Genomic DNA, 12,606 nt, shown 5'->3' with positions numbered 1-12,606 from the left:
ACCCAAACAAAGTTCATTGTCTATATATATATATATATATTTTTAATGTATAGATTGTTTGAATCGGTGTTTACACTATACTATGTATGTGCATGCAACTAACCGATGTAAAAGACTGTCTGCTTCAGTGGAATCAGTTATAGCCTTCTCCAGAAAGCAAGTACGATCACCAGGTGGAAAGGTTTGTGTGGCAGGGCTTCCCTTCATCCTGACATGCCAGACATAAAAATCAGAACTCTTGATTAGATGTCCTTGTCAGCATACTTCTTCCAGGTGAGTGATTCAAAGTATTGCAGGCTGAGTGGCAGCCCAGCATTTAAAAGAGGAGTTTAGCAAATGGCAGCTGCACACTTCTCTAACCATGATCGCCAAGTCTGCTGGAGAAAGTAGAATCTCCATAAAATAACTTTATATTTTGTTATCCACCTACTAAGCAGCAGCATACATCTATTTGTTAGTGTTCTCTACAAAAGTATGAACAGTTATGCTTATAAGTTTTACATATTTCTGCAGGATTTCAAACATGTTAGCTGCCCTGACTCCACAAAAGAGCCAACTTACAATATGCCAAACAGCACCTAGAAAAGTCTCAAAACTTCCAGAACAAAATCATTTGGAGTGATGAGACCAAAATTGAACTGTGTAAACTGATCGGAGAGGAGTCAATAAGGTCTATCAAGAGAAGCACACCATAAAGCATAGAGGTGGAATTCTGCTGGTTTATGGGCGTGTGAGCTACTGCAGCACATGCTTTGCTCCGAGATGGGCTTTAATTTCAGTCACATTAAAAATTAGCCCTCGTTCACACCTGAACGTTTTGTAGCGCGTTCTACGCTCGACAAACGCTCTACAAAACGCTCAAAAATATAAATCCCATTGTATTCAATGGTCTCGTTCCCACCTTGGCGTATTTCCGCCCGTCCCTAACGCGCTACAAAACGGCCCACGCCGGTACAGGTACTACTTTGGGCCGTTTTGTTGCGCGTTTCCATTGAGATACAGCCAAGTAGCCTTCGGAAACGCATGACTTTTTTACCGTGAATCGCTGTAAAAAAACGCACGTCACGCGCATATGCAATACACCTAGGTGTGAACGAGACCTTAATGTGTTTGGTCTGATCACTCATATTTCCTTAAAATGGTCCACATCTTACAAATTCTGCCTGATGCATTTAAACATATGAGGACCCACTTGTATATACTGTATGTTATATTTACACTGATGAGGGAGGCAGCAATTTTAATTTCAGAGTTTTAGATAAATCTTTCACTCAAGTGTGAAATGTAAAACCTAATGTTCGGGTACTGTATTTTTCAGATTTAAGTGGCTCTTGGTGGTTCGAACCATCTGCCACATTCATATATCTCTATTAGGATGCTGCTTGGGAGATCTTCCCAGTGGAATAACCAGTAAAAAGAATTTGCAAAGATGGGGCACGTCTAAGGGTACACTATTAGGAGACACAAGTATAAGAGTCAAAATGTGCACAGCTCAACATATGGGTCGGCTGCATAAAACATAACAGGGTTGCCAAATGTTGGCCCTCCAGCTGTGGCTGCATTAGGCATTACACGACTTTGTTAGCCACAGCCATGACATCCAAAGGCAGATTTGTCGTTTCACCACAGATGGAGGGCTAATTTTTTTGCTACCCCCTGCCTTATAGTTTCCCACAGTATGTACTAATGCCACTTAAAATCTAGAAGCAGCTGCCGTGCTCTGCAGGATTTCTTCTGATCACCGCACACTTGAACATTTGGCCATGCTCTTTTATACCGCTGCTTCTAAACTTCCTACGCAAGCTCATAAGCCATATAGAGACTGGCATTTTTGAACGTTAGCTTCTTGGCTTCAGTACTTTGCGACATGCAGATCAGTAAAGCCAGAACTTTTAATCTGCATCTATGTTATAGGTCAGTGATTCAGGCAACTAGAATTTTCAGGAGAGATCAGCAATTTCAGCTGCCATACTCCACTTTCTACAGGATTCCTTTAAAGGTGTTCAAGCCAGCAACAAATTGTATAAGGGATGGAATGACATACTCCCTGTTGTAGTCTCAGAGATATGTATGATGCTGGTGACTGATCTCACTTCCCAGCAGTTAACCAAGATTCTGCATATAACATACATAGTAGTCCCTTCTCCCACTTGAGGGAGCCGCACACAAAAATAAATAAGGCCAAATGTATTTAGTTCAGATGTAACGACATTTAAGATGGCATGAGATATTCAACACCCCTGAGGGGTTGTAAAGTCCTGAAAGGAGATGTTGGAGTAACAGAAGTGTTAATGTCCATTATTCTGCTTGCTGCTTCAATCTGCTCAGCACTTTGTTCTTGGTCCGCTTCATGTGAAATATCATCTTTGCCATATCATCTGAAAATGACTGAAATACGAAATTATAAATAAATGCCACCTTCAGAAAATCATTACTAAAAAAAAAGTCATTTTAGAATAATTACGTGGAATACATTGAGATTAAACTTAATTGTAGCTAGGTGGTTAGCACTTTAAATTGCTGAGGCCCTGGCGGCCGGGAGCCGCTATCTAATAGCGGGAGACTCCTGGAGCGTCCGGGAGAGTTGGGATGTCTGGTATAGACTCAGGACTCTGCACCGCAATAAACTCAGGACTCTGCAATGCAATGGAGTCTACATTACAGATTTTTGACCCATAAGTCTATATTATATGTAGAATGCATATGTTGAAAATGCAATGCACCATGCAGCAAGTGTTCAGCTCCATGCAATATAAATGCAATATGTATTTTACTAATTTAACCACATACTGGTACATTTATTCTGAACTATTTTTTAAATCATACAATATGATTTAAATTAAAAATCTTATTGTATGATTTATAAGGTGGTACAGAACAAATGTAGCATCAGTAAAATATCAGTGTATATCAGTAAAATCGTGTGATGCATTTACATTGCATGCCCCCGAACACTTGCTGCATGGTGCGTTGCATTTTTAACAAATGCCTCTGTGTATATTATATGTAGAATGCATATGTTGCAAATGCAGTACACCCTGCAGCAAGTGTGCGGGGTCATGTAATGTAAAAGCAATAACGATTTTACTAATATAACCATGTATTGGTACCAGGGGCCTAATTAGAAATCACAGGTCCCCACAGCAAAATTTTGTTTGGGGGCCTGTGATTTCTAGTTACACCCCTTGCAGAGTCCAAGTGAGACTCCACACAGCCCACCTGAGAATGACCCTGCAGAGCCCACCATAGACTCTTTAGTGCGCTCTGCAGGGTCTCAGGTGGGCCGGTCACAACCCTGCACACCTCTTACCTGTCAGCCCCAATCCGCTGTCAGCTTCCTCCACCGCTGGGCCCCGCCTCCTCCATGGTCGCCGGTGGGCCCGTCTCCTCCTCTACCGGGCCCTGCCTCCTCCCCCACTGCCGACGCTGGCTTCCTCCACCGCAGCTGCTGGCTGTTACTAACTCAGCAGCGGCTGTAAGGAGGAACGCGCCGCTGCACAGATCACTGACAGGTTGTCAGTGAACTGAACAGCGGCGCATTCCTCCTCACAGACGCCAGTGACAGCCAGCACGGCATCAGGGGGACCCCTTTGTTCCTCGTCCTGGCTGGGCCCCCCATAGCTGCCTCCTGGGTTGCAATGGCGATAATTCCACCACTGATTGGTACATTTGTTCTATATTACTTGATAAATAATGCAATACGATTTTTATTTAAATCTAATTGTATGATTTATAAGGTAGTACAGAACATGGATAAATTAGTAAAATCTGTATTGCAATGACACAGCATATTACTAAACACATGGACTGAATATACATTTCAGCACATGTTTAGTGATATGCCTGTAAATACAACACAGTCCAGAATCTTCCTCCCCAGTCCTGCTCCCAGACCCCAGCCTGTGTGCGAAAGACAAATGTAAAGTTAAATACAGATAAGTAATATACTGTATATACTGGAAGACTACAATGCTAGATTTGTTTTAGAAAGGGCAGGCATTTGGGGCTGCAATACTCATCCTGGTTTCCCCACCTAGTGAGTCACTGACCTATAACAAACCTGCACCATGTGGAGTCTAAAAAAAACAAACGGTTACCATCATTTTCTACGGTCTATGTTTCAGGGGCAGGGCTGTTATTCTCCTGTGGACTTAGTGAAAAGAAACATTCAGGATGGAGTTCAGCATTTTTCAGATTTACCTGTGCTGTCTGGATGTACCTTCCCCCCTCCTTCTCCTCCGTGCCTGCCGGATCTCTGTGACAGGCATCGGGGGAGGAGATCACAGCAGGAGACACACACACACACACGGACAGACAGTCACTTCACAGGCTGGCTGCTACTGAGAACGGATGTCCGTTCTGTCTCCCCACAGGCTCAAACGCACAGCTCATTTTCTGTTTGCCGCTGGGTGTGAAAGGGACAGCTGCTGTGGGTCCCTGCATGTTATGGGGCCCAGGGCAAATGCCCCTTATGCCCTGCGGTAAAGACGGCCCTGGCCCTGGGTTCATTTCCTTCCAAGGACACACAATGCCAGGACTTTGCATGTCCTCAATCTTTGTGAGGGGATGCTGTGGTCTCTGCCCACAGTCTATAAAAAAAAAACATATTGATAGGTTTATTAGCCTTCACCCAAACTGACCCTAGTATATGTGTATTATGACCACAGCAATGCCATAAAATTGTCTGTAGGGAAGTGATTCATGTAAACTGTGTGAAGTGCTACAGAGTTCATCAGCCCAGTATGTATGGCTATCATCACGAGCAGATCTGTAGTCGCATCTCAGTTATTATTTTTAAGTGCAGTTTGGAGAATTAAAGTTAGAATCTGATTGATCGAAAGCTGCTTTTATCCATCAGTCTCAATTTGTCTTTGACAAATGGAGATGTTGGAATTTTTAAAGTTAATGACGGACATATGAAGGCTGTCATGACGGACATATAGGACCTATCATGGATGGAGTGCTGCCTCTTAATTACAAGTGGCTAGGCATCCGGCTTTTGACAGTTATGTTAGGTTACACAGCAGCGGGCTTCCACACTGCTTGTGTAACCTAACATAGTGAGGTCAGAGCTACATGCTGTCATGACGGACATATGAAGGCTGTCATGACGGACATATAGGACCTATCATGGATGGAGTGCTGCCTCTTAATTACAAGTGGCTAGGCATCCGGCTTTTGACAGTTATGTTAGGTTACACAGCAGCGGGCTTCCACACTGCTTGTGTAACCTAACATAGTGAGGTCAGAGCTACAACAAGCCTCTGACTTGGAGTCAGAGGCTTGAGCTCTGCAGATAGTTTGGACCAATGACAACGCACCATTGGTCCAAGCTGTCCAATAAAAAAAACACTGCTGGCCAGTGGCGGGACTACCGCCGGTGCAGGCGGTGCTGCCTCACCGGGGCTTCAGCCTGGGGGGGCCAGCACAGTTGCCTGCCACCGGATCAGTATCCAGCGGCCGGCAGGCTCCCAGTCTCTGTGCCGGTTCATCCGACACTCCCGGCCAGTGGCGTAGTGAGGGGGGTGGGGGCGCCTGCCCCGTCAAACTGACCGTGCGGCCGTCACCGCAGCTCCCGTTAGCCCGCCCGGGGGCCCAAAAAAAAATCTTGCACCAGGGCTCTTTGTTCCTTAGATGCCTCATCAGTGACAAGCAAGTGAGGGACAGGGAGGCTCCTCCCTGTCTCCTCCCACACCCCACAGGCAGTGCCGTGTGTTGGTTCTGGTCTGTGCTCTGCCATGCATTGGGCTCTGCCGTGTATTGGTACTGGTCTGTGGTCTGTCGTGTGTTAGGCTCTGCCGTGTGATGGTTCTGGTCTGTGCTCTGCCGTGTGTTGGACTCTGGTCTGCGCTCTGCCATGCATTGGTTCTGGTCTGCGCTCTGCCATGCATTGGGCTTTGCCGTGTGTTGGTTTTGGTCTGTGCTCCACCCTGCATTGTTTCTAGTCTGAGGTTTACCATGCATTAATGCTGGTCTGAGGTGAGCAGTTTTTTTATGTTGGTCTGAGGACTGCAGTTTGTTGGTTCTGGTCTGAGGTCTGCCATGCGTTTAGTTCTGATCTGCACTCTGCTGTGTGTTGGTCCTGGTCTGCACTCTGCCGTGCGTTGGTTCTAGTCTGAGGTCCGCCATGCATTAATGCTGATCTGAGGTCTGCCATGTGTTGGTTCTGGTGTGCGGTCTGCCGTGCGTTGGTTCTGGTCTGAGGTTCGCCGTGCGTTGGTTCTGGTCTGAGGTTTGCCGTGCGTTGGTTCTGGTCTGAGGCCTGTAAGTCCAGTTTACTTTTCAGCACATGTAAATATGAACATGTGCACCAGTTATTTAGGGTGTGTTTTCACTTATAGTTGTGCTGCTAATGGCGGCAAAAACATGAACATAATCAGTGAGTTGAACTTACTATTAGCACTACAACTATGAGTGTAAAAATTGAAATTGAACTAACACTATGGCACACTATTGCTCATTGGCACTCAGTTGTCTGATGGTTGTAAAAAATGGCACTTGGTGTGTAAAAGCTTGCTGACCCCATGTATAAATTCAGCTCATCTCCTGGGTGACACGGGACCAGGGCCAGTGCTAGTGTAAGGCTGCATAGGCGGTCGCCTGAGGGCACCATGGAGGTGGGGCCTGTGTAGGCAAAAATGCTTGCACTGGCCCGTGGCCCCGTCCGCCTCTCTACTATCACAGCTCATTTTTAATTATCGTTTGCATTTTTTTCAGTATGGGTGTAAGTGGGGGGCCTCACATTCGAACTTTGCCTAAGGCCTCACAAAGTCTAGCGCTGCCTCTGGGTGCCTTCATGCCATTTAAAGCACATCTGTCATACTAGTAACCAAATAAACAGTCAGCAAGCCCTATTCAGATATTTGCAGCAGCACCGTTGGAGTTATGACAGTCTCCAGAACAGAAAGTGAAGCTCCAGCTTGTTACCTCACATAACTCATTGTCATTGGAAATACCGTGCATTGTGACAATTAGCGAGAAGAAGGATGGGGAGAACTGGATGAAACTGTTTGAACTGCAGTTGAGATTTCCATAACAGAGCAACTTAGTTTTTGTGCTTTTTGAGTGCTGCATGAGATATCCGAAGAATCTTCAGCTACCATTGTGCCGTGCTTGTGGTGTGTCTATGCCTTTAAGTAGAAATGGCCTACCTTCAGGAATTACCTGCACTCCATTTTATCTATTGCTATATATGATGGAGGCTCACATTAGGACCACAGACAAGTGAGCCTTGACGAGCCAGTGTGCATTCCACATATTTTACAAAAGTTGTGCAAATAAAATGCAAATTAAATTATTAGACAGTGTAATGTTATTTGCAGGCTGGCTGGTAAGTGTGCTGGGAAATCTTTGTGTTAGTACTGTGCAAAGCTCTTCCATGAGCCCCTTACTTTAAAAGGCTAGTTACAAATTGATTTGTGTGGTTGCCATTTCTGTATAGAATCATACAGGCACCTGCTTTAGAAATCTGCTGTCAGTCTAATATGTGAACTGTAATGAGAGGTTCTTATTGGATGCTGGAAGGTGTTCATGTGTGCCATGTGATATTTTCTTGTATCTCTTGACTCAGTTATCTATGCATAATCTGACTGGTTGGCACAACCACAATATTTGTTTTTAAGTCAGGTATTTCTGCGGTCTTGATATCCAAACTTGCCAACCATGAATCTGTGCAATCAATCCTGACCCTGCCTTCCACCCTCACCAAGAACCTGTTCCGTCTGCAATAATCCTCGCAGGTGACCAGTTCAGGAAAAAGGTGTCACCTTTTCTTAACCTAGCTTCTTAGGTTCCTTGCCAACAACCTGTGCCATCTATCCTACTTCTAGGTGGTGATCTGTCCAAGGAGCTGTCTCACCTGTCCTGTCTGTGGCTCTTGAACTAACCAACAACCTGTGTCATCTACCCTAATCCTAGCTGGTGGTCTTTCCTAGAACCTGTGTTGCTTCTAATTCTAGCTTCTAACCTAAACACAAAACTGTGTCACCAGCCCTGACTTTTGACCTGGCCAGGACCCTAGACTACTCTGATAATGCTCTGCTTATCTTTCAATTCCTATACATGCATACAGACATTCCTATCAGTTATCACTGTGTTAAAGGTGCATAAGTTTCCACCCCACCAAGTATGTGGTGCCATATTAAGCTGTGAACTGGGTCATTGCAGTGCATTTCAAATGGATGGAAAGGGAAATGTATGCATACATATGATATGTACAAGGTTAAATTGGTAATTTCTACAGATTATAGACTAGGACAGGGGTAGGCAACCTTGGCAATCCAGCTGTTGAGGAACTGCAACTCCCATGAGGCATTGCCCCGACTCTGCAAGTCTTGCAAGACTCTGACAGCCACAGTCATGACTCCTAGAGGCAGAGGCCTAAAGAGATTTGTAGTTTCACCACAGCCGGAGTGCCAAAGTTGCCTAAACCTGGACTAGGAAAGCACTTAGACTGTTTATTCAGCTTCCCTTGCCATACATATTCCCACATATACCTCCAAAAACATAATTAGTATAAATTGTCAATACATTGTTAAATTATCCTACTTACTTTTAGTGCAGGAGCTACTGTGGCGGTATCCACATTGTTCTTCTTCGATGATTCTTCCTAAATATAAAGATATTGACACAAATTTACATAGAACAGTTCACACAGATAACAGTACTTTAGGGTTATGAATAGAAATGTCAAGGCTGGTGCAAGAGGTGGTACAAGCCTACAAAATGCAGTGATGTAACTGCGGATATATTGTAATGTAATTGTTCATGTTGCAGTGTAGCATATAACAAGTTATAGGATTGTACATGACACATAGAACACTGCACATAGAACATGATATGATTTTGCACCAAGCATTGATGTCATTGGATACAATATGACTATGCTATAACAATATACAGTATATTACCAATTCTAGGGCCTCAAAATGGTTATACTGGTTTTAGACCCTGGAAAAGTCATATAAATATGGCTGGTTTCAGAAAACATGTGCTTGGTCACAGTTTCCACCACTGTGGTTCATGCTCTAGAGCCAATAATATTCTTCCCTAGAATCTTGTAGTATTTTATAATAGTACATACTCATTACTACTCACACACACACTCACTTGCACCACAAACTGTAAAGTAGTACTATAGCCAACAGTTCTATTACACAAGCTCAAAACCTCTACAAAAACATGTCACAAACTTAGGCAAATCAAACTAAACATATAAAAAAAGCAGAGAATTTCTACAGCCAAAACCACAATTCAAATGATTAGTAGATTTAGAAATGCTGCCGATTTCTGGATCTTTCCTGTAAATTTAGAGCCTCTTCCCACATATCCTACCTCTTGAGCCTCCCAACTGTTCTTTAGTGTGATGGATGTCTTCACAGACCGATAGAAAGGCTTAGGAGATGGGTACCCTTAAGGCACTTGTAGGCATAAGATTCAGCCATTTTTAGGCAGTTGGGGTGCAGATCTTATACCTATGGCCTCTGCCAGATGCTGCTGTCTGACACTGCAGACAGCGGCATCTGGGAAAATGCTGATTAAAATCTGCATTAAAAAAAATCTGAAAATCTGATTAAAAAATCTTGTGTGGTTGCTTTTGTTTACCTCAACATACACTGAAGGTGTAGATGTAATACTATCCCATCCCTCTACATAGGCTAAACACGACTGGTCAGTCAGACCCAGCATTTGTCCATGCCAACATCTAAAGAAGAGTGGATTGTGCATGGGCAACTGTCATTCCTCTAATGTCTATGGCAAACTTTAGTCTGTAAGCGTTAACAAAATGATCACTGTCAGTGTTTATTATTATTATTATTACTACCATCTTTACATAGGATGTACAATGTGTTTACTTTTATTGTCCTTTTAGTACTCACTTGTACATAGACCTGCAAATCTTCATAGATAGGAGCCATAGCATTCTCCCAGTCTTCATACACAACTCCCTGGTCCCCATATGTTTCATGTCTCCTAAAAAGCCAAAGCAATTTAAATTATTGTATATAAGGAATTGCATTTTACACATTTAAGTCTGTAGGCCAGGCAAGCATCCAAATACACATTTTAAAAAAACTGTATGTCTGTGGAGGTCTCCATAAAGTAAACCTGTTGCTTTGCCATGCATGGTCAAAGTGAAGATTCACTTTAAAGTAGTGATGAGCCGAACACCCCCGTTTGGTCCGAATTTGAAAACTTTAGAACATGGAAAAAAAGTTTGAATTCGAACTCGAACTCAATGCAAGTCTATGGGGGTAGAACCTTGAATACCAATTGACCCCATTTTGAAGGCTTATATGCAAGTTAATGGCCATAAAAAAGGGATTCGGGTACTGCCCTGGGGGACAGGAATCAATGAACAAAAAACTGGGGGTCCCCTTAAACTGCCTGTAAAGTGGCGCATCTGTAAGATGTATAGAACCTGCTGCAGCAAAACTGACATTTGTAAAGAAAAAAATGACATTTAAAAAGGAAAAAAAGAAAAAAAAAGTGTGCGGTTCCCCCTCCCAAATAATACCAGGCCTTTAGGTCTGGTAGGAATTGTAGATGGGACTCCACGTAAAAAAAAAAATCCTTGTCCTCGTGCCGATGGGGACAAGGGTCACAAGCCCTGGGGCGTTGGTTCTGGGGGCGCAGACAGGAGGGCTTATTCACATCAGTGTAGGGGCACCCAGATGCGGCCCCCCTCTTGTGAATGAGTAAAGGGTACTTGTACACCTACCCATTCACTAAAGGGTTAAATAAAATTGTAAAAAAGAGGCCACACTTTTGAAAAAATCCTTTATTTGGAAAAAAACAAAAGACAAGTTTTTGACAAGTTTTTTTATTTTAAAAAAAAAAATGGATCCACCGACGTAATCCAGCGTCAATTACGACATCCAGCGTTGTCCATGACGACAAAGACTCAACAAAATAAAAAATAAAACAATAAAACATAAAATAAATAATTTTTTTTTTTAGACGATGACCGCCGTCCACTCGCGACGAACTCACGCCGCATAATTTAATTTTGACATATGCCGGCAACATATAAACAATTGGGCAGAGCTAGAGGTGACAGCTAGCTCCGCCCAACTGTTTACAGTTGTATGGCATCTAACAGGTGAACCATGTTTGGGCAAAGTCATCATGACTTTGCCCAATCATGGTTTTTACAGAGTACTGGGCCCTGATTGGGCAAAATCTTGCACCTAACTTAGCCAATCAGGGCTCACAGGGCACAGTGGCTTGCGGGGAGCTCGGCAGGCGAACAGCCCGTCAAATGCCCTGACAGTTCGTGTGTTTGCTGAACACACAAACTGCCGATGTTCGAGTCGAAATCCTTTAAGAAAATCAGTTCCGGTATACCTACCTGGAGAGTATATTGTTTTCAGTTACTGTGAATAGATCTCAGCACATAGACATGCAGTAAGATAAGAAAATCAGATGCATAAATTAAGTGTGTTGTAAAGCAGGAGGCATTTTTAATGGACAAATACACAGGTAGTTGTTCATTTGTCAATAAAAGCTATGAGTAGAATAAAGTTTTTTAGCAAAATTAGTTATTACTGTATATAAATCTAATTAAATATCATAGATAAGAAATTGCAGCCATAAAAGCAGAAACTCTTTTTTAAGGTAAGATGGATTTTAAGGTAAGATGGATTTGACTACGTCTGCATTCAGCATTCCAATTTAATACATTTCAGAGTTTTGTAAATTTTTAGTCATTCATATTAAATGATATTTAGCCATACTTACATTACAAGATCTACAAGCTCTTTTAGCTCTAAGGCAACTTTTGTGGCCTCATTCACACGGCCTTTCATAGCAAGATGAGCACAGAACTGGACGCTGTGGGTCTGTAGGACATTCAAGTTGATGGCTTCTCGAACAGCAACACTAGAGAGAAAACAAAGGTTTTAAACCTAACCACCAGAACAAAGGCTAAAGATTACATAGTTATACTGTAAAGTTACATAAATGTAACATATTACATCACAAATCAAGCATACATCTACTGATATCTGCCACAATCACAGGGTCCTATGCTTCCATTGTGTTCAGGTCTACAACAGATATCCAAAGGCATACTCTGGCTTTACATTATGGATATACCATATAATCTCCTTTTCCAGTGATCTTTATTACGACAAACTAAACCCCAGACATGCACAAATGTGAACACTAAACAGCTCTGGTCTTACTCCTATCTTAGTTGGAACATAGTCCATTAAATTCAAAATTTTACCTGGATGATAAAGCTTTACCCCACTATCAGTCATTTTTGGGTGTTATTTGAAGGTACACATCTCTGTGTACTGCCATCGCTTCCTGGGGTGTAATTTGGCACAACAGCAGCTAGTATGACCACCACTACCGGCATACTATAACTCCAACATGACACAAATTCTGATTGTATTGCCCATAGCAATACTTCAGTTAAATTCCCTTCTCTTCTGAATATCAACAAAAATGTTTAGGGTTAAATTGAGTTAGAGTATGATTCAATTAGGATGGATCCCATCCTCATATAACCCAAAAAGTGGCCTAGCAATTCCAGAGTCATCAGAGCTGGCAACCAGTTCAGGATTTTACACACTAAAATAATTATTGAAATGTATCATC

The 12,606-nt window shown here is 42.8% G+C and overlaps 1 protein-coding gene across 1 annotated transcript in view; it reads right to left on the bottom strand.

The window, feature by feature from the left end:
- Positions 1-11,851: 11,851 nt before the first annotated feature.
- The window catches only part of LOC108801188 (circularly permutated Ras protein 1-like), a 35,492-nt gene continuing 34,737 nt past the window's right edge, over positions 11,852-12,606 (bottom strand). The window contains exon 19 of the mRNA XM_018573118.1: positions 11,852-11,906. Within this exon, the coding sequence (XP_018428620.1) occupies positions 11,852-11,906 (55 nt within the window). The remainder of the gene's footprint in view (positions 11,907-12,606) is intronic.

Source organism: Nanorana parkeri, unplaced genomic scaffold (assembly GCF_000935625.1).
Source record: "Nanorana parkeri isolate BGI_ZX_2015 unplaced genomic scaffold, ASM93562v1 scaffold2243, whole genome shotgun sequence".
Taxonomy (NCBI): domain Eukaryota; kingdom Metazoa; phylum Chordata; class Amphibia; order Anura; family Dicroglossidae; genus Nanorana; species Nanorana parkeri.
Note: the sequence above shows the minus strand (reverse complement) of the source record. Positions and strands in the feature narration are given on the sequence as shown.